The 26744-nt window shown below is 48.9% G+C and overlaps 1 protein-coding gene across 3 annotated transcripts in view; it reads right to left on the bottom strand.

The window, feature by feature from the left end:
• The window catches only part of NRP2 (neuropilin 2), an 81166-nt gene that overhangs the window by 33702 nt on the left and 20720 nt on the right, over positions 1–26744 (bottom strand). For all 3 annotated transcript variants that reach the window (XM_072341580.1, XM_072341581.1, XM_072341582.1), the window contains exons 3-10: positions 20715–20896; positions 16363–16593; positions 15678–15833; positions 13686–13855; positions 12530–12685; positions 4588–4732; positions 3980–4329; positions 2720–2864 (exon numbers count right to left, since the gene is read on the bottom strand). In XM_072341580.1, coding sequence (XP_072197681.1) covers positions 2720–2864; positions 3980–4329; positions 4588–4732; positions 12530–12685; positions 13686–13855; positions 15678–15833; positions 16363–16593; positions 20715–20896 — 1535 coding nt within the window. The remainder of the gene's footprint in view (positions 1–2719; positions 2865–3979; positions 4330–4587; positions 4733–12529; positions 12686–13685; positions 13856–15677; positions 15834–16362; positions 16594–20714; positions 20897–26744) is intronic.

The raw sequence follows: 26744 nt of genomic DNA, 5'->3' as shown, positions 1-26744 counted from the left end.
CCAAATAACCTCAAAGTCTTTTAATTTGTAACTTCAAATTTGTTACAACCCCATAAAACTCCAAACACAACCAAGAAGCAAATTGCAAGCAGCCAGGCACAGAAAAATGTCATAAAAAAGAAGGGGGGCTGAGGGGGAGAAAGCAGCAGGTGAAGGCAACGTATCAAAAGCTGCACGTTATTTAGGGCCGGTACATTTTTTAGGTTGTTGTTCTTGTATATTAAGATTTATAGCTGAAATGTGACAATGTAGAAGGACCTTGAAAGCCAAGTCCCATACGGGACACAGATGCTGAGAGGATGTAAATCAGCAGTGTTGCATTGCCCCAGACAAGCTGCAGAAATATATCTTGAAAAATCAGTTACCATGGCAGAGCCGCAACAAGATGGTTACATGAGATAATGAAAATAGCAGGGAGGACAATGCGATGTGTGAAATGGAAAGTGAAAAAGAGAGGTCTCTCGCTTGCTTTCTCTCTCCCTGGCCCAGCAAGTGTCTGTGCAACTGGTGGTAACGGATGATCAAAATGCAAAGTCACCGAGCAATTGAAACCAGATGTTTGGAACTTCAAAGGAGAGAAAACCAGCTGCAAGTGAACATTCATCAATCTCCACTCTTCAGAGGAAAAAAATTGGCAGGTCTTTGAAAGAAGCCAATTGCTGACTGCTTGCTTCACTGTGTTTGAGCTACTAGCCAACTAGTTTACGGGCCCGGTTGCTGCCAAGTTACCTGGTTGACTCAGTAATTAAGATGCTCGTTGCTGATAAGAAATGAAAACAGCTGGGCAGGTTACACATTGGCTTTGGCCCTCACTTGAAAATATTCTTAATCAGCTTGCTTTAATCCATCTCTTAATCTTGTTTCCAAGCAAGTGCAATTGCCGGAGTCTTCACAGCCAGTTCTGTAACACGCCTGAATCCTCCCAGCAAAGGAGGGCTGTGTTTCCTGCATCAGGGACCGCATTTAGCATGCAGATAAAGCCATGGGCTATCTCTGCTCCCCAGGTTTCACTGGTGATCTAAATGTTCTTTGTAACATGGTGAATCCACAAGATTACAAGCCCGGCTCTGATTACAAAGCAGAATGCCTGCAGATCAATAAAGCTAAAAATATTTATGACTTGGCAGTTGAGTTTTAAACATTACAACGTGCAAATGATTAGACAGCCACGCTGGGAAATGACCATAAAGCACCCTGCCTGGAAAAAACATCGACTGTTGCTGCTGATACTGAAATTGAACACGGACACAGCCGTAAAAGAAAATTTGGACTAAAAATAGGACTAGAAATGGAGAAAGTTGCATTTCTTTGGCTTTTTAATCTGAGGGAGCGCCCTGGAGGGGCTGACATAGACACGGTCAGACGAAAGCATAGCATCAGGGTACAGCGGTGTGTTGCACCAGCCAGCAATGAGCCATGGAGATCTGGCAACCAGAAATGCCTGGGAGCTGTGGGAAGCAGCAGAGTGGGGGCTGCCCGACTGCTTCTGTGCAGAGCCTCAGCTCCCACTGCTTGCACGGAAGCCTCTGTGCCTGTCATCCCAAAGAAGATGTCATAATGTTTAAATTAAGGTTTAATATTGATTTGAAGTTTAGATTGTCTACAATGTATTTGCAGTCCAGAGAAAGATTTGCCGTTGATTTCAAAGGTGACAAATTATCATTGTTAATGATGTGTATATGTGTTCTATACTTGCTGTTCAGGTTGGTAATGCATCTCACAGAACTTCACAGGAGGAAAGGATAGTAAACACTACACAAAAGGCTGGAAAAAAAAAGCTCTGTGTCTTTCAAGTTTCTAAGAACAGGAATTCTTGTAAGAAAATGCTTTGTACAGATGTGTTTACAAAATGGAAATCATACCTCTCTAGCGCTGACATCTGGACACCAGATTTAGATTTAAGTGGATTATTAAAATAATTTAAAAAAGAAAAAGAAAGGACAACTAACCCCTGGCACTGAAAAGCATCAGACGCAATGAACTGCTGGGTGCATTTTTGGCTTTTGGGGATGAAACTATGGAGCAATCAATCATGACTGAGCCTTAGAAGGGTCAGAGGCACAGCCTCTATTGATCCCAGTGAGCTTGTTAGACAGTTTTCACTTCTGCATTAAAAATAACGGCATCTGCAAGATGTTTCACTTGTGAAAAACAGGTGGGCAAAAGTGAACAAACTTCCCCATTCTTAGAAATGTCGTAAATCCCCAGCCTCCTCTGCAGTAGGATTTCCACATGGGGTTTAGTGAGAGGGATAGCTGTTTTCATAGTAAAGCCTTATTGGGGCAGCTCAAGATAGCTGCAGTGGTCCCAGCACCTCACTTCTGTGCTTCTGCTTGTCTTCCTATTTTTTTGTCCTATTTATTTGGGTTGAAAAGTGCACATACTGTCTAACTAACACTGGGAGTGCAAAAGCCTGCACAATATCCAGATAAAAGTTTCAAAAGGAGTAGAAGGGAGGTGGGGATAAATCGCACATGTGGCTCCTTGAGAAAGTTTGAATTGGCATTCAGACATTGCACTACGTCCCATGTCAAGGTCAGCCCCAGACCTGACTTGTTTTTAAGATGGAGGAGAAAAGATGGGCTCAGGCCACTCTGTCAGTCCTGCAGTTGTGGCTCCCTGCCCCTGCATTACCCTGTGGTTGGACAGGAGGGAGAGAAATAACCTTACTCTTGCCTTGTTGGTTCACAACCAGTGGGTGGAGGCACAGGTGCCCTACCTGTCCAGTCGCATCCCAGCACTTCCAGACGCATTCCTATTCCTGCTGGGGACCACCTCTCTGGGTGCACTCGGACGTACTGGGCAGGAACGGGGTCAAACCTCCGGATTTCAGGGATATCATAATGGATGTTGCCTTCAAAGAGCTGCAGAGAGAGAGAGAGGAAGAGTCTGTGATGCATACATTCCACCTACTCTCCACCAGCCTTGATATTTGGGTCTGGCAGGACACAGCCATATTCAAAATAGTTTAGCTGTCCAACTACAAGGCACTGAATATAGCTGAGCAGCAACTGGGCTGCTCCTCATCAATTTCAAGAGGACCAAAAAGGCTGTTTCCAAGAAACTTGCACGATCTTCCTTGGCCTCTGGTTCATACCCAGGGGCTAGATTCTGATCCAAGCCTCACCAGGAAAGCGTGTGGAACATCCACTAACTTCATGTATAAATAAAATCAGATTTGTCCTTTGGCAAGTAAGAAAGCTACTGCATGTTCTAGGATAGTGCAAACACTCAGTTTTCTGTACAGTCAAAAGCACTGCTGTTTTTCAGCTTGATTGCACGAACTGAAGTCTGTGGGAAATAAACACAAGGCCATAGATAGCATCAGGCCTTCTAAAACTCATTTTTATGATCAGGAAAAATTAAAACTTACCTTAACACTCAGGAGCAGATGAGTTTGCATAATAATGAAATTCTTGGCGGTAGGAGAGAATTCATGCATTCCTCAAGCCCCCTGCCATCCCCACAGTACTAGGCAGAAAGATTATGGCTAGCTCCAACAACATGGGAAACATACAGGAGATTTCAGGATTATGCTGGTGTCGTATAAAGGACTTAATATAGCAGATTTCCCAAAGAGAATTTGTGATTCATTCTCCTGTTCCAGATTTGGGAGCCTGAAAGGTAACACCTTTTCCCTTAAAATATGCAAATAGTTTGTGTCAAACAAAATTTAACACATTATCTTGTGGGCTCTGACCAGCAGAAGCTGGAAAGAGTAGAAAATATTGCCCATATCCCCACGCCTGGTTTGCAGCGAGAAGTGAAGATATTATCCCTGGGGCTACGTGGAACCTACATCCTCTAGTACAGCTTCTGGGCAGAGCCATGGGATGCAGCCTGGGGTTCCTAGTGACAGCTCAAACTCCCAAAATCGCTGGAGGGAGAACAAAAGCTAATTTCCAAAGACATCATCAGACAGACTGAAGATACCCAGAAGCATATATCACTTTTTGCAGCTGCTCCAAGCAATGCTTACCTTGGCCTGCATCGTTTTGGGGTCCTGGATGAATTCCCAGTCCTTCCCATTCATGCTGTATGCTACCTTAAACTTCTTCACGAAGGAGCGGGACTCGGTGGTGGTCACGCTGTCCCCTCCACGAGCCCCCTGGATAATGACGCCTTTGATGTTCTTTGGGACACCCAGGTCCACTTGCAGCCACTCCTCCCCGGGCTGGGCTTGGGGGATGCGTGGAAACCAGCCTGAACGGCTGCTCACCAAGCGGGCCATGCTGGGAGACCAGTCGTAGCCTCTGATTGAAGAGGCTGAGATCTGTGAGTCAGGGATGAGGCCAGAAAGCATCCCCAGCAAGTTGGAGCAGGGAGAATCTGCAGGGAACAAGAGGGCATGAGCAGCCAGGAAGGAGGCAGAGGGCACTCATAGTTTTCCCTGCAAGTTTAAGCTCTGGGCACTGAAACAGCACCAAGTGACTTGCCTCTGGGGGCCAGGCCCTGGTTTCCCTAAGCACAACTGTAGGGATAGGTGTTTCTGTTCTGCTTGCAGTGCCAGCACTGCTGTCCCACACAGCTGTCACACAGTGTTGGAGGGACAGAGAGGAGGACTGGTAAGAATGGGGAGATGCTCACCGGTGATGCGGCAGCCATACAGCTCCAGCCTCAGGGCAATGCCATTGTGCCAGCTCTGGGGACGGATGCGCACAAAGCGTGTAAGCACTGGGCTGTGGATCTTGTTGAGAACCACCTCCGTGGCATCCTCATTGGCCTGAAACGTCTGCAAGGGAGAGGTGACAGAGGTATGATTAGTCCTCCTGTAGCAGAAAGAAATAACCAGGTCAGATTCAAAACAACCTCAGCATGGAAAAATGAGGAGAGGCTTTTCTGGGAAGGGCCAGACCCTGGCCAGGGAAAGCCCTAGGGCAGACAAAGAGGGCTGAGCTGCTGGCAAGACTGCTGGTGGGCTGATGGACTCCCCCATCCTGACTGGACCTCACACTGAGCTCCACTGGGAAGCACCCAGCACATAAGCAGCAGGAAGGATGCGGCCCCTGCTCTGGGCACTGAGCTGCCATCTCAGGCATCCCCTTTTCTGCTCCCCAGTGCACACAGCCCTTCACAGAGACAGCTTTAGGAGAGAGTTTATGATCCAACATGATACAAAAAAGCTGCTGTCTTACCAGATGGCCGTAATCAATAACTACCAGATGGATGCTAGATCCACCCCTCCCTCCCATTACTCTAACAGGCCAGGCAAGAACTGGGTAGCTGTGCTTCTGTTTGAGGCTGTGGTGCCACGAGGGAAACAAAAGGAGGGAAAGAGCAGATAACCAATCTGAGGGCCATTTTCAACCCAGCAGACTGCACTAACATTCTCAGACTGACACTACCCTCACTCCCCTTTCCCTCATGCATGTAGGCTTTTGGGACGGCTGCAGCGTCCCCTGGCCTCAACCAGGAGCAACCTGTGTACACAGTGTCAGCTGGGTTCTTTCGTTGTTTACTACCCTGCATATGACATTCTAAGCAAGGACCTTTGCTAAGTTTATCTCAGAGCAAAGCAGAGGAGCAAAATCTTTGGCACTCAGCTCCACTGAACAATTCAAGTGCAGATTCCCATGAGCTGGGACAGAACAAGGGTGAGGCTGTATACTGGCCTCCTGCCTCCAGTAGGAGTTAAGAAGCATTTTAAGTGTCCTATTGCTCAGGGCCACAGGCTGCTCTCCTCCAAGGCTGTTGTGCCCTGTGGTGGGCAGGAGGAGTTTGCAGAGATGGAAGTGGTGCTCGCAGCCCCATGGCAGTGCAGGGTCCTGCCCAGGATGGGGGTGCTCCTGCCAGGGCAGGGAGTGCCCATGGAGAGCTTTGGTTGTGAGTCTGGATAGTAATTAGGATTTGGAGTTGATGTGAACTTCAGCAGAAATGCTAATCTGGAGCTATACATCACGCTGCTACCGTTTAGCGACACAGCGTGGTTTATGTGCTTTTAATATCCTATTTTATCCTGTTTGACCCCACTTCCCATCGTTTCCCTTGCTCAGCAGACACCAAATACCCATTTTTCCAGCAGGAGGGCTGTCAGAATAGTGGTTACTATATACTGCTCCTCAGGCATGTGTGCGTGTCTTGTATACGTGTGGGGGGACGCACACGCACGCACGGGCCAAAAGGACACATTTCCACAGCACAGCCTCCAGCTCCATGTCAGCACAGCAGCTGACACACAACACCTTGCCACTGAACCTAACACCGGAGGACAGGAAATGTTTATCTGAGCCTCGGCCACAATTTTAGCCTGGGAGGAGCACCTCAGGCCAGCTCAAAGGTCCTCACGTCCCAGAAACAGCTCCTGGTGGCTATGGCAGCAGGGGGGGAGCAGCTCCTGGCAGCCTCCCCTGCTTCCTGCAGCCAGCAGTCAGAGGGCTCCGCAGCCAAAGGTTGCATATGGACCGGCATGCTCAGCAGTCGCTGATGAGGTTTGCTGCTCTTTTTGGTTTAACATATTTGCAGCTTTGTTCTTTTTTAGCTTGATTCACACATACGAGCATTAGGGGCCAGAATCCAAATTTACACCGATGTAATTTGTTGCTGATTTCTGCAAAGTCAAGCTTGACAGGAAGCAGAAGCGGGACCGAGCCCAGAAAACTTTATCACTACCACAAGCATTGCTGAAAGCATCTCTTATGTGACCTCAGTACCAACCACCTGCTTCCAGGAGAGCAACCTCAGCTCTGCTTTAGATTTGGTGCTCAGTGATTTCCTCCAACTGGATCGCATTCTCTAAGTGACATAAATCTGAACTGGAGCCACGATGGACCCCCAGTTCACCAGAGCAGAGGTGCCACCCAACTCCCATCTCTAGCCCAAGCCATACACTGTTTCTGAAAAGCTGTTGGTAGTAAGTCACCGCTTTGTATCCAGTTCAGCACAGCAGACAGGAGCCCAGTTCTTGGAGGACATGCATGCCTGGCCTTACACCTTCTTCCCACTGAGGACATACCATGCACATGCAGCTCCCTGCATCATTGACCAGGGTCAGGCCCTCATCCTGTGGGTTTGCTGCTCCCAGAGCTGAGAGAACTGCGGAGAGCCCCGTTGACTTGATCAGGCTCCTCATCCTGCCTCAAATTAGCACTCACGGCATGGGAAGAACTAGCAGGAAAATGTGTGAAATTCGGAGCGCCAAGAAAGAAAAGATTTCTTCCCCCTTACCAAAATAGAATGTTGCTATTCTTCCCCTCCTAGCTGCTTTCCTTCCCACTCAGCACATAGCAGGAGCCAAGTCTTCGGATGGTGTAAATCAACATACTGCCATCGAAGGATAAGAAGTCACAGTAATTTACACCAGCAGAAAAAAAAAACTGGCTGCAATCTAGGGATATGGGCACGCACACTCAGCAGAGCGCACACACGCAGGCGCACGCACTCACTGATGGTGTCAGAGCCAGAAGACGAATGGGAAAACCATTAACAAATTAAAAGCACCTTCCAAGAAGCAGTCAAGGGAACTCATTTTCACTGCTGCATCAGAAAGCTGACAGTCTCCTCCCCACATACTTTATGTTTACGTTTTAGTCCAGCCAGCAGGTCTACATGTAGAATTAAATTGATAATCAATGAGCAGCAACCTGCTTAATTAATTTGCTGCAGAAAGCAAGAGGCAGAAAAAGCTGCCGAGCCTGGAGGAGGGCTGGGCAGTTTCTCACCACGCACACACATCTCCCAGCAGCACTTAGGAGTTGTGTTCCTGATGTTTTGCAACTGCCCCAGAGCAATGGGGGCATTTCTGAGCTGCGTTAGTGCCAGTGGATTGAGGCACTGCCAGCGGTAGGGCCTGGAGTGAAGGACAAATGGGAGACAAATAGGTCTATGCAGGGCAAAGGCAGCAGAGCAGGCAGCATGAAGGAGGTGCCCTCTTTGCTGGATGCTTGGCCACCGTGAGATTTCTTGGGGAGCAAAAGAAAAAGTGGTAGGGAGGCAGACAAGGCGGCCAAGGATGGCAGCAGCCCTGCCTTTGTCTCTTTGTATGTGTCTTCTTGGACCCACTAGATTTATGGCAGGATTATGTTACTCCCGTGGCGACAGAGCCCTGGAAAAGAGCATGCTAACGGGATTAGGCCTTCAGGATTTAGACGGAGAAGCATGAAGGAGAAAAGTAGGGGAGATTATTTTTCTTGTCAGATAGGGAAGGCACAAAATGGGGTATGTTTGATGGTGGGAGGATTCTGGCTTAAGTGGAGGGTGGATAGTCCAGGATTTATTAAATCCAGGAACAAGGAGTTAGAAGAAAAATGATACTTGGCAACAGTGAATGAAGCGCAGCCGTCTGGGCCAGGCGCAGCATGCAGGGCTTGCCAGCACGGTGCCTCTGAGAGGCTGTGCTCAGATCCGGGAGCCACCAGGGATGGGAGAAGTGGCACTCTGCTAGCCTGCAAAGGAGATAGCAGGACCAGGAACACAAAGATGCAACCCGGCTGGGAAAGCCAGAGATGTAATTCTCCCCTGTTACTGCACCAAAGGTGAATGCATGGGGCTGCCTTTCCGAAAGCCTAGCAGCTTTGTACTGCTGTGAAAGCAGCAGGAGCAGGCTGGGACCTGGGGATGCTTCTGGACAAACTCTGCACCATGATGTCTCTGTGCAGAAGCACTTCTGGCTTTCTGGCTGATCATGGAAGCTTTTCTTGAGATTTCCACAAAAAAGAAGCCACGGGCCTAAAAGATTTTCTCTCCCTCCTCAGGTGAATAAACACAGGAGACCTCATTATGAACTAAAAGGGCAAAGGACTGCTCCTAAGGGAAGGCATGAGGGTCTCCACAGATTTATCCTCAATATCCTCTGCCAGCACCGAACACCTCTAACGTCCCCGGTTCCATGAACAGCTGAGATACTGCTGAAGCTCTAAGCAGTGATTTAACCTGCCTTCCCGCATCATCCGAAATACCACCCAGGAAGGTTCACTGATAACAAGCATAAAGCTGTCAAAACAAGTAGGAAATTGAAAACGCACATCAGCTGGATCTTTCTGCCATTCCTTATCCATTGACTTAAGAGTCTCAAAGCAAATGCTTCAGTTGCCTTCTTCCCATTCACACACAGGGAAGTGGAGGCAGCGATAGCACCTATCTTGGCCCCCCACTACACGATTCTGGAAAGCTGAACTCTGCAATTACAAATGTGGGGAAGCTCAGACCACAAGGAGACTGGAACCTGAAACCCAGCAACAAAATAAGTGGATCAGAATGGATGAGCATGTTGTTTTCCAATAAAATCCTCACTACTGGATCTGCCTGAAGAAAATGGTCAAAAACAAAAGGACAAATCCTGCCAGGTGCTCTTTTCCTTTCTTGGGTTCAAGAAAGAGTCATTTTTAAAAGACATTCGCAAATGGCCAGATAAGATCTTGGCACAAGCTGCAAGGCCAGTGCCTGGAAGATAACCTCAGGGGCCGCTGACCGCTGGGTGACACTGACAGGGACCCGTGCTGTCACCACTGCCTACACACAGAAACAGCAGCCCTGGCTCTGCAGGCTTGGGCATATTTATGGGGTGCCTGGTTCCCCCTTCATGTCTGTGCCCAGACAGCCATAGGGAGGTGACAAGTAGGAGCACTGCTGGTGGTGGCACAAAAAGAACTGGGCTTTCCAGGCTGGGTAGCTCACTGCAGGATGCATGAAGGAGGAAAAAGCCAGTGCAGCTTTTCTGGGGTCATGGTTGTTTAGACTTGTCCTATGGGGATGCTCTGGAGGGGAGAGTAAGGGGAAACAGTGTCAGCAGCAGGCGGTGGCTGCTTTCTTGCCCATCTCCTCTCTCAGGGGACATACGAGAAGGCAGCTTCGCATCCTTGGCCCCATATCTTGGCAGGACAGAGCATCATCCCCTGGACAGGGGGATAGCTGCCGTGTGCTGGACTCAACTCTGCAGGGTGGTGGGGAAGCCTGGCAGGTACACAGAGTGCCAGGAAGGCTTGGTGCTCACCTCCTGCCAGCCCTTCTACTGGGATTGCATATTAATCTCATTTTCCACCGCTTCATCCTGTCTCTCCTGTTTCCCTTGCCATGACTGTCAGCAGCTGTGGACTCAGAGGTGAACAACCATGTTCCACAGGGACACAGCCCAGCCTTGCTTTCCTCCCAGACAATGCCAGGAGGGGAAGTGGGAATGAAGGGGAGGAGGTCAGAGTTCCCTGTCCTCTGCAGAGAGAATCCTCCTCCTCCTTCCACCCCTCTTGTGCTTGCTGGCTTTCTGCTGCTTTAGCTCCCTGATAAAGATGTAAATGTCAGCTGACCTGCCCACAGCACAGCAAAGCATTGCTTTTGGCCCACACAGGGAGCAGAAATTCAGAGCAGTGTTTGATACACCCCATATGTGTGTGCGTGCATCTGCATATACATATATATACTTATCTATATACGTGTGTATATATATATCTATCTCTCTGTGTGTGTATGCATGTATAGAGAGGAACACAGTCCCCGTCTGTCTGCTCCTCCCCGCCTCGCTCCTCATGGCACCAAATCAAGCTGCGGCAGACTTGACAAATCTCTTTGGCATGGCTCGCTCCACCATTGCAGCCCGCAGTGAGCGGAGCACTGCACTGACGCAGGGTGATACCTGCAAGCTGAGAGCAGAGGCTGAAAGGTTCCCTAGCACAGGAACAGCTGAGATTAACATGGGGCCAGAGCCCCCCAGCCAGGCTGAGAGTGAGGAGCTGCCCCCAGCCCTGCCGAGGCTCAGCTGCCAGGGTCGGTCTTGCAGACACAGGGAGAGCAAGATGCTCTGAAACAAGGGGTAGGCGAGCCACTGAAAGCAATTACTTGTCTTCCAGCCTGGGGAGGTTCCTACTGTATTGAGGCCAGAACGTGGGAAAGTGGCAAGACTGGAATAAAGGAGTAAAAAAGGAAAGGTTTAACTTTTTCTTTTTTTTTTTTTTTTTTTTAATGAAGAGAGAAAGTAGGGCAGGAAAGAGCTGATAGGGCACGAGGGCCAAGTGCTGACATGGTGGCAATGCACGTGGCTACAGGGATGCTCTAGGCTGGCACCAGCCAGGCTGACATAGCCCAACCCGATGAGGCTGAAACCAGCCCTGCTTCACCCTGCTGAGGCAAGGACGGGAAATCAGCCTGCAGAGATGGTCTCAGCAAGACCTCAAACTCCCCAGTGTCTGTGGCCTGCACAGAGCAAGGAGATATGCCCCTGACTTACAGAAAGTGATGCTGTACAAGGTGGCCCTGGGGAGTGCAGGCTGTGCAGCATGGTGAGAGCTCTGCCACCAGCTGCAGCCTGAGGCCCGCAGGGCAGCTGGTGTTCCATGACCCGACATGGGCAGTCTGAGCTGGGAGCTCACAGGGGATTGTGCTGCCCTGTGTCCCCATTTCCCTACCTCAAAAATAGCATGAACACCACCCCCCTGGAACACAAGGAGCTGAAAGGCTCCAAATACTGCAGGTATGAGGTCTTGCCAGTGGCCTCTCACAGTGTGGACTCTATGGGATGAAGAGCAAATTTGAACCACTTGTGGGGAAGGGGAAATCACACGGCCCGGAAGGGAAGGAAATGTCTGAAGGAATCCTGGACAAGGCGGGATACTGCAGTTCATGCCAACAGCGTCTGTGCCAGTAAAGGGAGGGGACAGCTAATTTAACAGAAATGCTGAGGAAGCAGAAACTGCCAGGACATGCACGCAGGGGGAGGCAAGCAGGCCCCATTTCACTCAGATCACGGCACAGCAGGAGGGAGGACCTGAGCTGCAGCAGCAGCCCCAGTGAGCTCCAAAGGAAAGCAGGGGAGGGCTTTTCCAAGATGCCCTTAACCAGGGGACAACCTTATGACCAAGGCAAGCGACAGAACAGAACCAGCCAGCACCACAGCTGCCCTACGCCCAGCTAGCTCTCCCCACACACAGCCATACTGTCAGCTCCTACTCCGCCTGCTTCAGAATCACCTCACCACGCAGCACCATCCGCAGGTACCCGTATTTATTCCCCTCCTTGCTCCCATCTGCATGTGCCTCCCAGGAACATGGTGAGAGCACACACCAGCTTCTGGGGTTTGATGCACCCCTGCCAACCGCGCCTGCTAGCTCTGGCAGCCTGAATGCTCCTCATTATTTATTGTTCATTTTGTTCTCTGGGATGGTGCGATCCCCTCTAAGGATTTGCGCCCTTTCATTTCCAGGCCTCAATAACTCCTGAACTACAGTTTCATGTGGTTTTGTGATTGTTAACCCAGCATGCAGACGGGGCTATGGCCATAAAAGCTCAATGAATGTTGCATGGCAAAACACAGGCTGTTAAAGCATTTTCTCCTTCATTTGCAGTCGAAGAACATATTCTCACCACCACGAAAGATGCAACAGCAGCCAGGTTTTCCAAGGAATCATGTTTCCTCACTGTTGTGCAGAGGAGAAAGGACTATTTCTGCTCTGCTCAAGGCATCATCAGTCTTTTAACCCTCATCAGAAAAAGAGTTTCTCACAGATTAAATGCTGCAGATCTGTAAAATCACTCTGTTCTCTTCCCTCCCATTTGCTGCAATACCCACCAGGGCACACTCAAAAGAGACAAAAAGGCTTTTTACCTTATGGTTTTTACCATGTCGGTACATCATCCAGTCCTCCCCGTTGGTGCTGACCTCCAGCTTGTAAGTACGGACGTAGTACCCATTCTGGGTTTCTCTGGAGATGGCACCCTGTGTAGCAATGGCTGTGAGCACGGTCAAGAAGTGGAGGTCCACCTTTATAGGGGAAAAAGGGACAAGAGACAGAGTGGTGAGCAGCTGAGAGCCCAGGCTGGCTCCATGCTGGGAGGCACACAGGAATGTAAGAACTCATCTTCACAGGCATAACTCCCCCAGGCTGAGTACAGCAGGATGTCTGCAGCCAGGGACAAGTGTAACTGGTCCTGATGTGTGTCCACAGGTGACCATCACAAAGCCACCTTCCTGCCTTGGACCAAGCAACAGGATCCGTACAGAAACTGGAGGCTCAGGTCCATTAAAATGGGACAAGGGCTGACTTTTTCCATGTAAAATAAAAGCACGGTGTCCAATTAGCAAGCACTAGAGTTCCTGGTTTTCCTTTTTATTCTTTTTTTCACAATGTGGGTTGAGAAAGGTCAGCAGAGCTGGCTTGGTAGAACTGCCATGAATGAAGAATGAGATGTCTGCTGGAGGCAATGACATTCACCATCTTTCATTCCTAGTGCCCTTTAGCAAGCAATGTCTCATGGCAGTGTGACACAGCCAGAAACCCTGTATGGACAGAAGCTGCAGATCTAACTAGGTCCTAGGGACAGCCTTGGTTCTGACAGCCCCCTACCTGACATGCAGCCCACTTATGCTTCTCGCATCACTGATGAGATAAATATTATTCTAGCTGTTTTTCCACACGTCTCTTGGAGACTTTGGTCCTCAGGCCAGTGGCAGTCAGTGGCCCTTGTAAGAGGCAGAGGTCTCTCAATTTCTGTCAGTATGCTGGAAAGTCCATCAACACTTTGGGCAGGAAGGAGAGGGGTGGGAGAAGGACAATGGGTCAAGTCAGCCTCATGCTAAGCATGCTAAGGGGAGAGTCAGCCTATCTCATTTCACAGAGGCACTGCAGCTCCCCTGCTGCTTGCTCCCCATGAGCCACAGAGGCAATAAAAAATTCAACAAGCCTTATGGTCAAGGGTCAGTTCAACAGCGTGATGCTCCATTTGGTGGGGAACGAGGCGAGGGGAGTGGAAAGTCCACGAACCTGGAGGTACTCTTTGTTGCTGTCTACATTGGGGGTCCAGCCGTTGTCATCACTGTTGAGCCGGCTCTGCTGGGGCGTCCATCGCCCATCTGAGTAGGTGGAGGAGGCACTGATCTGCATGTTGGAGATCCTGCCAGATTCCATCCCCAGTGGCACATTGCACTGGAAGTCTGCAGCAGGGACACACATGTAGATGCTGATCAGCTTACAGTGTCCGTATTTCACTCCCTAGTGGAAGGCAACCCAAAGCTATCTTTCACAGCTAACTCAGAGCAAAGCTGTCTGCCTGGAAAGATGAGCAAATCTACACAATCTTGTGTGTTGTGTGCTCTCACAGATGGTACTGTGAAATTAAAGTGGGGCAGCTTTATGTTTGAATGGCCTTCTGACAATTAGTACTGTCCAGGTCTTTCTGCTTAACTCCTTTCTCTCCACCGCTGCAGTTTTAATGCACTGTTCTAACTCTTCCCTCCCTCCATTTCCTTGTATCCTTGAGACAAGATGTCCCACATTCCCTTGCCACGAAGTTCCCCATCTTCTTGAAGGTTGGAGGTGAAAGCTAAGCACTGACAAGGCAAGGAGTGTGGGCAGGGAAAACAGGAGGATGCTCACTGCTGTGCTGCCAGCAGCAACACCAAAATCTGGCACAGGCAGGACTAAAGGTTCTACATGCATGTGAAAGTATGGGTGTGTTTGTGGATGTGTGCTTGTGTTATTTGTGATATCAGGCCTGTAGGGATTAGCCAGCCATAAACATGAAAGGCTCTGGCATGCTTTTATTTGGGTTTCCTCACTTCTGAGATTTTTAAAGGTCGTAATTAGCCCAATCTTACTGCACATCTCATATATTTTATGGCAATTGTCCTGTAAAAACAATAACAACGAAAACAGTTCACCACTGCTGTAAACCAATGGGGCTTGACCAAACTGTTTGTGTTTTTAATGCGGCCAAGTCAACCCCGACTGGAAATGATGGGCCAAGTTAAGATCTCAGTGGTATTATTAGAGTTTCAGTTTACACCAGTGTGAATCAAAACAAGCCTAGCCCTTTAATAGTTCTCGTGCTTGATTTCTCAAGCTTTGTGTGTCATCAGTGCTTTATTTTCCAGACCTTTTAAAGAATGGGATAGAAAGGGGATTAAAGAACAGATCAACAGAGTGTGGAAATATGTAGCAGTGAAGAGCTTGTGCATATCTGTAACTCTCACAGCCTCAGCAGAGGGGCCCTTAACTCAGTGGTGGAGCAAGAGACTGTAACCCAGCTCCCCCAGCCCTGCACAGCCCTCCTTTCCATGATGGGTCAGAGACCTCCTCTCTCTTTCTCTGGGATTGATGGGTATTCTGAAGGCTTTTTCTGTTGTATCACAGGTTTGCTGCTAACAGAGTTTGAGAACTGTAGCTCTGATGCAGAAATATAATGGGAAAAGTAATTGAATTTCTTCTAGCCTGCAAGTGTTTTCACAAAGAATCAAAATGCTCTTCACTCTCAAAACATACAACTTTCCTTCTTTACGCCAACTCAATTTATCTCCCTTAATAAAGAATCTAAAACAAATTCTGGTTTGAACTTCTTAGTGCTTTGGGCATTTCTTAATTAGACAGATATGAAATTCCAATTTGTAGTTTGGGGCTGTGAATTTTTGGAAAATTGGAGAGATTTTCCCCAACGCTTTAATGATTTTGCTGCACCCACTGGGCTGAAGCCTCACCCTAAATCGTTTGTGCTGATCATATATACAAAGGATTCTGTCTCAAAAGGTAGGGAGAAGACTTCACGAGCAAGTGAAAAGTTAAGGAAAATTCAGAGAATGTAACTCTTCCTTACATCCTATTCCTGTGAGAAACAGCATACTTAGTGCAATTCCCATCTCTGTGGCTAACGGAGAACAAACCCTTATGCACACCCCTCCAGCCTCACTCCTGCAAAGGAAGTGCTTAGGTGATACAGACAACACAACTGCCCAAGACATGCTCAGGACATTTCCAACTTACTTTCAGGCACTTCCTGTTGGATCAAGTAGTACTGAGCAGAGAAACCATCTTTAGCCACAGCCAGGTCAGTGTGGAAGGTGAGTGACAGGACTCCGGTGGTTGAGCGGATGTCCGACGGCATCTTAGTGCCACAGTACCTGCCTATCAGAGGGCCAACTGCAAAAAAAAAGAGCAGCAGAGGTAACTCCTGCCTTTTCCCCAGCCTCATGGGTCACCAGTAGGTTGGCAAGCTTTGAGGATGGGCTATATTTTTATATCCACTGGCCCAGTGCCACGCAGTGCGCTGTGCAGAAATATCCACTGCAGCAAATATTGCTCTGCAATTGCTGGGAAATGCTCCAATTTGCTCTGTTTCAGAGTGCTGGTTCAGGGTAGGGAGATCCTCTCAGCATGCATGAACCCTCTGCCCTTCTCTTAGTGAGGATCAGTGCTCTGTGGGAGTGTCCCATGGGACTTTTTAGATCAGTGGTTACAACAGAGCTTTACTTTCAGGATTAATGCATGCAGCCTTCTGCAAGCACGTTGTTCCCATGGCCAGCTACAGAGTGCCCTAATGCCAGGCTGGATGCTGCAGTCACCTCTAAGGTTAGGCACCTTTGATCTTAAGAAGCAGAGCACAGAGCTTTGGAGTTTTGTGAGACACGGAGAGGTGCTGAGGATGCAGGAGTGGCATCCCATGGCTTACCTTGAGGGATGCCGTCCCAGATATCCAGCCAGTCATACTTGCAATCTCCCTCCCCTGCCTGCAGAGGGTCATGCTCGAGGTCAAAGAGCATAAAGTGGAGAAGGATTTCTGTCTTTGGCTTGGCTATGATGGTAAAGACGCAGTCCAGGTTGTGTGGATATTTGTCAGGGAAGCCTGGAGACTCAATGGTACCATTGGAGGCAGTGAAGTTTCTGGAACAGTCCTCAGAGCCTGTAACAGCAGGAAAAACCCAGTCTTAATTGCACAGCTTAATGCCAACAGCTTGACAGACTGTGGAAACCCCATTTTGAGCTTAGAGGGGCTGTGTACTCTGGAAATCCCCGTGACCTAAGAGCTGTGTGACTTTGCCTGCAAGGACGGGGACTAATTTTCAAAGCTTTCCATGGCTGGAGAGCCAAGGTTTGTGCACCCAATGGAGCAGACAGTGTATCACAATCCCTCAGATACATAACCCATGTGCTTCTGCTGATCCCCTTTCCAGTTACTCCAAAAACAGGACTAGGAAGGTGATTCCATGCAAAGCCACTCAAAGCCAGGGCTGTGAGCTGGCAAATCAGCCCCCGCTGCACCCCCCACACCAAGGTGGTAGCTCTGCGAAGGGAGGCTGTGCCAAGCTGGACTGTGCTTCCCCTACTGGCTCCTGAAAGAGTGACCTACTGCCTGCCATCATCACTGACTCAGCCGTGCTGGCAACAGGCCACCACAGCTCCAGGCATGATGGAGGAGCCCCTGCTCAGTGAGGGAGCTGTCCTGGGAAGGAACAGAAGAGTAATGGGGACTTCATCTATTTCAAGAAAGCTCTCCCCGGGGGGCTGATCTCCTGCAACCTCTCTCAACATCTATGTCTCAGTTTCCTCAAGAAAATCAAGAAGTGCAAATATTTAGACAGTGAAAAGACCCAGAGGGGCCAGCGGGTGCCAATGTTTCCACTGTCAGCTGGGAACCTTGGCAACCCTGGGGAGGCGAGCAGTTAGCCTGCTGTGCCCCTGCAGCTCTGTGAGGGATGGGGCAGCACCAGCACATGGCTGTGCTCAATGGCCACGGCAAGGGTGGGGGAGATGGGGCTGTGGCAGGGGGCTCTGCCAAGAGGGGGAACAGAGCCCCTTTCTCACAGATTCGGCCGTCCGCACCAGAAATGCAAGTTATTTCTATCCTTAAGGAAGACCTTTGCATTGCAAGTTGGGCAGACAATGTTGCCTCTTATTTACTGCTGACCTTTGCGCTGGCCCCCGCCGCAGCTTGGTGCCCCCTCTCAGAGAGCCAAGGTGCCTCGGGGTGGCCAGCAAAAGGGGAATTTGTGACGTATTCATACCACGTTGACTTTGAAACCACTGCTCTGTGGAGGCAGAACAATGGCCAACAGAAATCTGCAGCCTGGAGCTATTGGAGGGGAAAGGAGATGTTACGGAGCTTTGCAGTCGCTGTTGCAACCTGGTGTTAACAAAGGTTTCAGCTTTGGTTTTGCTGGGACACCCGCCTTCTCCTCTACAGACCCTTCTGCTCCATCTCTTCCAGGCAGCATGAGCCTTCCTGGGACTAATGGGAGACTTGTTATTCAATTCAGCATTAACCTCCAGGAGTCAGGCCAGCAGCCCGCAGTAATGGCAGGATCCCGGCACCGCATTATGCAGCGCCTAGCTGGAGAGCTACTCAGGAGAGTCTCTTAATTGACTACCTAATGAAGCGGCCAGCTTTTCTGGTGTGAACCTGTGGGGTAAAATGCAGAGGCGAAAAATAAGGCCAAACACAAATCACAGCATAATGCTGTGAACGGGGATAAGGGTGTACTTCATTCCAAACAGCTGAAAAGACAAACAGATAAACAAAATACTGCAAGCTCCAAGCTAGGGAGAAAATCAAAGACAAAACCCAGAGTTAGGAGTAAGGAACTGTCCTCTGGAGACAGGAGAGAGACATAACTATGTCATTGTATTCGACAACAAGTTTCCTCATGTGGAGCTCTTATCGGATTTGGCATCTTTGTCTACAGCTTGGCTGATACCAGCAAACAATGATCGGCTTTTCATAAGGATGCTGCAGATAATAAACAGGAGTCCTGCTGGCTTCAGCAGCACAGACCAGCCTGAGAGCACACTTTGATGCCCAGTGAGGAGGGCTCAGGCCAGCCCTGCCAAGCTGATTCACAAAGTGAGCAGCAGGGAGGCTGGGCTCTTTTGTCAGCCCACAGACTGCTGACTGAGTCCCAACAGGGGGACTCAGAGACTGGTATGCAGTTGTTTGTATGCAGATTGCCCCTCTCACATGGTGATAAGGAAAATTCAGCACAAGGTGTGGAAATAAATGCTCAGCTGAAAAGAGTTGCTTTTTTAGGTCACCTTTAAGGAAGAAAGAAGCTGCAGCACTGCTGCCTTTACTGATGTGGACAATGACAATTCAGTGACCTTTAAAGCTGGTGACACCCTTGCAAGCTCCCCTGAGAGCTCAGACTGAAGATGTGTGAAAACAAAAGGTAACATTTGTTTCCATGCAGTGCCTTCTGCACCCCTCTCCTGGGATCCCTGGCAGAGACAGGGCTGGGCAGGGAAGGTGGTGTGGTGCTCCCAGTCCTGTGTCGAAATCTGCCTTACCAAGATAAATTTTGTGGTCTGTGGCAGGAAGAAAGTGTTTCTCTCTCTGGAGAGAACAGTGTCTAGAGGAGTGCCAGCACAACTTCAGGCATGACAACTCTGCAGGAATCTCCATCGAGGGACACAAGCTCATATCCAGCCTTCAGCCAACACCATCTCTCTCCCTCCCAGCAGCAACAAGATCTCTTTTTCCATGAATTTGTCTCCTTTCTGGCTCCCAACACTGGCCGTCAGTTCCTGCCTGCTGCCCCACTCCTTCCCGCTGGCCACCTCTGCCATTTGCCAGTTGGACAACTTCACACCACTTTGTGCCCCAAGGCAGGGCACAGACTTGATCTGGGAACCAGCACAACTCCATATCCAGTCTCTTGAGCTCAGAATGTGTGTGTGTACCAGGAGGGAGTGTCAAGAGATGCTGAGCAGGGTCACCAGTCTTCTCACCTGAACACAAACACTCTGCCATCTTCTGTGCTAGCAACTGGCCTCGACAAATCCCAAGAGCCAGCCGAATCGGTCCACATCTTCGCCATTAATAAATGGCAGTGGACTGAAGTGGCTGCACCACACCTGACTGATGACTGACTATGCAGCCCAGGCAACCACCAGCAACAGCACTTTCCTCATTCATGAGAACCTCTAGATGCTCCCTGTCCTCACCATTTCACAGTAAAACTGAGGAATCCCATCCCTGACCCCTTGCAGCAAAGCCTCCACATGCACCTCCACCTGTGAGTGGCAGATGGGGGTGCCTGTGAACCTGCCTGCCACATGGTCCCTGGGCACTGGTGCCTGTGCTCCTGCCACTTCTTTGCAGAGGCAGATCAGTCAGCAGTCTCTGTGAAGGGGAGGCAGTCTTGTGTTCCCCTCTGATTCTTTACCAGGCACAGGCACGTTTTTCTTGCTGGATGTGATGACACAAGAGCTGCATACGTGTTTCTTCCAATGCACCACCACAGGAATGTGGGCACAGGGTGGGCACTGCATCTCCATGCAGAACATGCTCCCGCTCCCTCGGCAAGCAAGCACATTTTGCTCACCAGCACACCCAGCACACTGAGTGGGTTTTACGCTCTCACACCTTCTTCCCAGACACACAATCCAGACAAATATTTAGACAGAAACACTATTTTAAGGCCTTTGAACAGCTTTTACTTTCCTCAATAATAGTTTGGTATTAACCAGAATTATGAATTGTTCCTCTCATATTTGCCTGGAAAGGCACCATCTCTACCCTTGACAGCTCTGCTGACAGCAGTCCCTTGAAAACCAGAGCTCCCCAGTTACAAACCCAGCTTCCAGGAGGAGAAAACACAGTGCCATTGATCATTCCTCAATCGCAGCTCCACGGGAGGGGAGCTCCATACACTTCTAACCCAAAGACAATCCCCATTTAGCCCTAACAAGCTCCACACATGCCATGAAGAAAGACAGACATTTCTGAGACCTTGAATTCAAGGGAGTCTATAACAAGGAATCCTGCTTTTGATGCCACATTATGATCCAAAAATGTACTATCATTTCCCACTCTAGCATCTTTACCTTACTGGAAGTGAGATGATGGCTTGCTTAAATTAAAAAAAAAAACAAACAAAACTCAGTAAACTAAACTAAAAAATAAAAGCCCTTTATCTGCAAAGAACTTGAATGTGCTAACATCATATAGCAAAGGTGGCCAACAACATCTCCTTGTGAAGATCATCATGGCACACGGCCCAGAAGACAGGCGCTGATTCAGCCACTGACCTGTCTTGTAGATCTCATAGCGCAGGGAGAAGCCAGCCCCTTGCCGGGCGTAGTCCGAAGTGAACTTGATGTAGAGAGAGGAGCCTGATGAGATGATGGTAGGAGGTGCGATGTTCCCACAGTGCTTGCCCAGCAGGTCGGCTGCTTCACTGTCCCCATCTCGGATCTCAATGAAGTCGTACCTATGAGGCAGGGGAGACATCAGGAAAACCATCCATCAGAGGGGTTCTTCAGCATGCTGGGGACAGACACTAAGCACTTATTTATCTGCGTATTTCACAGAACTACCTTCCAGTCGGGTTCCTGAGACTCAGCCATTCACATCTACACACAGACACACACATACATTCTTCCCTGTTGTCTGGATGCCCTCTTCTCTTCTGTGACCTCACACAATTATTATTTTATTGAGCCCACATTCACTTCAACTTCACAGACAACTTGCAGACTTCTGGACACAATTTGCCTGTATTTTTACAAAACCCCTTTGGTAAGGGAGAAGCTCAACTCCAACACTCCTGGTCTGCTCTCCTTCCCTTCCCTCTCTATGTGCCATCATTCTACACATCGTGTACATCATGCCCTTCTTGACACTGTGTTTGCACTTTAACAAGTGTGGCTGCTATACTTATTCAGGCTTTGGATGGTAATACCAATTCTCTCCTGTTAAGTGCTAACAAAGACTCACGTGGATGAGAAGCTCTGCATGAAGAGATGGGCAACCACATTCGCCACTGCCCAGCCCTTGTGCCCCTGTAACAGCCTGCCTTCCCACCTGCTCTGCTGGCCCACCCGCCCAGTCCCTGGCTTTGGGGAGGAACACTTTGGCTTGGGAGAGCTGCCTCCTGATGCTGAGACAAAGGCTAGCTGCAAAGTCTGGCTGGAAGGGGAAACTCCCACAGATTCCTTCGTCTGGGCCATGACTAATGGCAAGGTAGTATCAGGCTGCGTGCGCTGCGAAGAAACAAACAGCTTTTATGCGAACATCTTGTTCTTCAGCTGTCTCCTAACACCCGCGCTCTCCCGCCCCTCTCCTCATCTCTGGCCAGCACACTGCTATTTACAGACACTGCCCATCTCCCTTCCACTGCTCATTCGCTTTGTTATCAACCTGTTTGAACAATGCTACAGCTCTTCTTGTGGGGCTGGAAGGGAAGCAGCAGCTTCACACTGCCAGAAATCTGCCTTTCTTCTTTGTCACAAGATCTTGTGTTTGGGAATCAAGAGTTGAAAGGAGAAGTAGCTTGCTGGATGCGGCGATTCTCATGTGACTCACTCCCGCTCTGCAAAGCTCACATTGGTGGGCAACAGCCTGAAAACAAACTTACAGAGACGCACTGTGTTCCTCCACAAAGAAAGATGGCCTGAGCAGCTTCGGTTTCACTCCTTTCTGGGACTAAAACAGGCTGAGAGCCAGAAGCAAAATGCCTGCAGATAAAATCCTGTCAGCGCTGGACCCAGCACTGAGTTAGCTCTAATCACCCAGCCTTTAACTCTGTTACAAACGCCACAGCCTTGGCCAAGGTGAAACCTAAGCAGTCCTGAAACGAAGCACTGGCACAGGAAGAGCACCTGGCTTAGCTTAAGGAAGTGCAGGGATGTAAGTGAAGATCGGCCCCCTGGGCAGCTCCCCATCACCTTGTGATCCCATACTGCCCTAACACCACCCAGCAGCACCCGCTGTGACCCCACTGATGTCCATCACGTGTGGTTTGCTCCCATCCTCTCCCCTGGGAGGAAGAACACAGAGGACAGTGTCAGTGCTTCTTTTAAGTAGAATTTTTTTCTCCTTGTTTGTCTATTTGTTTAAAGTAGTGCTGAGCAAACAGCAGGGACACTTTGTTCTCTAAATAACTCCTTGATCTCAACTGTGTGTGCAGCCCTTCCACATCTGAAGTACATGTCTGTGCTGCAGGACTGCCGGCAGCTACTGAAATAACGAACATACAACAAGAATTAATTTGTTGAAAATATGAGTGTTGGCAAAACACAGTTCGAGTACCGGGTTGGAAAAGCTGCCATCTGCATGGCACAGGCACAGGTTAGCTACATCTCAAGGAAATACATCTTGTGTCCTCATGGGGTTATGACTGGCCAACTTGGGACACAGTCTCAGCTTCTGGGATGCAATGCTGCAGCTCCTGCTGCAGCCAGCACGCCCAGCAGCCCACTGCTCTCCACATGGCTTCTCAACCACCAAATGCACTAGGAGCCCTGGCAATTTCCGATGCAAATTCTGGACCAAGAAATATTTGCTTATTGAATGGGTGAATGACTTCCAATAATACAACAATTTGGGAATATTGCAATCTGCTCTTGGACAATCTGCACATGGAAAATTAAAAGAATGAATCTAGTAAGTAAACCATCAGGAAATATTTGCCTCTCTGTGAATTAAACCCTGTTTGGCTTCATCCAAGCATCTAACCAAGCTTTCTCTTACTGCCACTAATCCTTAATAAATCAAATGTTACAAACAGCTAAAAAAGCCCCTAGGAGAAGGTCAGAGAATCCTTTTTGCCAAATACAAAATGAATATAAACACATATGAGTTTTTGTTCCTAGCTGAAAAATCTTGGCTCAAGCCCTCTGCTCCTCGTGAGGCAAAACTCCCTTTCTTCAGGTCATGTAAACAGAGCACGAATTGGGAGCATATTATGGTCAGGAGATAGCTCCTGCCTAGATGAGGGGGAGCACCTCCTTCCTTTCCAGCACAGCAATTAAGCTTCAAGCTTTAAAAATGAAACACCAAAGACTCCTGGTCCAAAACAAGAGACTTTAAAACTTCAGCAAAAATACTGGCTAATCCCACCACAGACTCTTTTGGCATCATATGATTTGGTCTCGTCCATGCCTTGGCCCACAATCAAACAAACTGATAAACCCCACTCTCCTCATGTTGGGTCACTGGCCTGACCTTTGCTTCTGTTAAGTTTAAGCATTGTTTCCAGACTTTGTTCTTCCTATGTGAAAAACAAGAAATAAAAATGGAAGGAAGAAAGTGCAATGCAGGGGATGCTTTTTGGTCTAACCATTTCATTTCCAGATAATTACAAACTAACATATAGCTGGGTGGGACAGTTACGCAGTGATAGCATCCACACCACCCTGACCAGTACCCAGCAATTTGCATTTCACTCACATAACCAAATCCATTACTTCAGTCAGCATGCATCACCACCCCTGTGGGCTGACCTCTCTGGCATTACCTCCACTGGGCAGGCTGCTATTTCCAAGACCACATTTCACAGCCACTTCTTCTCCCCATCCAGGCACTGCTCCAGTGAGTCAACCATAGCTATGTGATGGCAAGGCACAGCATCCGTAACTCACATCTGCAGGCAATGGAATAAGCAAGTCTCCTTGTAGGGAAGGTGGCTGCTCTCGGCCGCTCCTCCAACAGCAGGATATTCTCAGCTGCTGCTGGAGTGGGAGGACCAGACAGCTGGTTTGAAACCACCACAAGCACAGGACTTTGCACTAGGGAGTTTCAAGGCAGGGAGGCAAAGCTGAAGTGCTTTTAACTACGCAGACAATGGGGGGCTGAGAAGGGAGGGAAGTGCAGTGCTTAGATGCTCTTCTTGTAGCTGTTTAACAGAATTAAATGGAAAATGTAAGACGCTTACAAATATTGCTGTGTTTTTATTAAAGATTTTTAGTAGAAAGTGCTCTGCGGATGTTAAGAGAGCTTTTATAAACTAATTATAAAGCACTTCTAATGTCTGTGTTACTCATGCTTGCCTGCTTCTTCCCTCAGTCAGCCCTCACTGCTTCCTAGTCTCTTCTTTCTCCCTGTTTTCTATAAGTCACTTTGCTGCTGGCCCCTGAACAAGGCTGGTAGGCCCAATAAAGGCCAGCAACAAGCCCCAGTTGCAGTGGTGAGGAGACTCCACCTTTCAACCCCATTCTATTGCAGAATGGCTCATGGGCTCCTGAACAGCCAGCTGTGCTCCGCTGCCTGAGGCCAGCCTGGATCTCCTGGGTGCCCACCCATGCACTATGAGTTCCAGGCACTGTGCCCTGCCTGGAGAGCAGCACCAGGGAGACGTGCCATGCCAATGGGTGCTCCTTCCCAAGACACACAGACAGAAAAAGGCAGTTTTGGGACTCATAGTACTCCACATTTAATTAATAAACCTACTGCCCCTGAGTCTCAGCTCCGTAGAGATGCTGGGTCCTTCCTCACTGAAACATGCTTCGCGGACGTTAGCTTAGTGTGGAGAGGAACACAAATAATAAATCATTTTTTTCTCACAGCCATAGTACCTTACCACGTGTGAGCCCTGCTTCAAAGCCCACCCAGGGAAGCTCTGGCCTGAGAACACTCTGGCAGTATTCTTGGAGCTATCATTGGAGAAGGTGAGGCTCACACACAGCTATGCCTGGGCTCCAGAGTTTGCCAGGGCCAGGGAGACGCAAGGCTCCGACCTGAGTCTCCCCACTGTTTAATTTGGAGCTGTTATTTATAGTCATTTCCAAGGGGCTCATGTCTGCACCTGGCAAACATTAATGAGGGGATCCTCACGAGACCCTGGGAGGTGGGAAGGCAGACAAGAGCAGTGGTTGGCCCAAGGTTACACAGGAAGATTGCAGCATGGCCAGGAATAGAAGCCAGCCTTGATTAGACAGATTATATTATAGTAGAGGAGTCTGGCCTAGATAGACAGAGAGACAAATAGGTACTGACTGCATGCCAACAGCCCCAGATTTGGGAATACCCAGTGTTGACTCAAGCCTTCGAGACCTCTGGTCTGCCTGAACCATATGTCATGGTGTCTCAAGCACATCTACTAAGAATACGAAGAGTAACCACAGTGCCAGTGGAGTTCAGCAGCCATTCATGTTCTGCACACAGCTGGGGGAGGCAGGGACCTGCTTAGCCACAATGCCAGCAGGCAAATGCAAGCATTTCTCTTGAAAGGGTGTGTTTTTTGTTTGTTTGTTTGTTTTTTTCCCCTCACAAATTATTATTAAAAGCACAATGTTTTTTAAAGATGCTCTAGGAAAAAGCTGAATTAAGCTTAGGGATGAGATAGCAGCTGCAGCATAAAGATGGTTAAGAAACAGTGAGCCAGCAGCTCAGCACTTATTTTGTAATCAAGGAGCGGTTAGAATTAAGGTCCATTACATGCTAGCTGCCTTTGTCAATTTTTCTGTGTCGCCACCCATCAACACGGTCTCTCTTAGGCCATCTTCCAACCAAATCCTCATTTCATGGGTGGTTACTTCGTGAAAGACAAAACTTTTCTATGATGTTTACACAATCTTGAGCTACTGAATGGCATACCCTTCAAAGGTGAAATGGCTGCAGAAACTACTGGGGACTTTTAAACAGCGTTTTTATAGCCATTATACCAGAGGCAAACACCTCTACAGTCTGATGAAACAAGAGCAATGAAGTTTGATCCTAACTGCCAGCCCTTAATCAGAGTAATTAATTATAAATACAGCAGATGAATTGGATTCTCCTTTGATTTGAACTGGTTTTACACTTGTGTAACTCATCATTTTAAGGGTAATCACTCCTAATTTATCCTGGGGTGAGAAGAGAATCAGTCCTCATGGGTCCCAAAATGGATGTGCGTGCAGGCCTAGAAGCTCAGGGCGCAGCCAGCTAGTGTCCGTGACTCTCGGCAGACATTGGCTCACTGCCCTGTCTCAGGATAGGGTTAATGGCTCCCCTGCCCTGACTGCAGATCTGCTTTGCCTAGGACTGCCCTCTGGGAGACTGGAGGCAGGAGATGCTCTGCTCTCAGCCTGCAGCTTGCGGAGCCATTTGTGCCATGCTAAGGCAAAGGACCTACCCAGAGCAGCAGAGCTTACCCTTCTTTCGCCTGGGAGCAGCAGAGACAAACAGGCCAGCATTGCACTGCATCTGGAGGGATTTCACCAGATTTTGGCAACTGAAACTATCACAGTCTGGTGGCAGCTGAGGCTGGGCTGGGGGTGCATAATTGCTTCAGATTTCTCCGAAGTTTGTTTTGAATTTGTTGCATCCAATTACGTCTTGTGCAACTACAGCTCTGTGGG

This window comes from Excalfactoria chinensis, chromosome 7 (genome assembly GCF_039878825.1).
Source record: "Excalfactoria chinensis isolate bCotChi1 chromosome 7, bCotChi1.hap2, whole genome shotgun sequence".
NCBI classification, from domain to species: domain Eukaryota; kingdom Metazoa; phylum Chordata; class Aves; order Galliformes; family Phasianidae; genus Excalfactoria; species Excalfactoria chinensis.
Note: the sequence above shows the minus strand (reverse complement) of the source record. Positions and strands in the feature narration are given on the sequence as shown.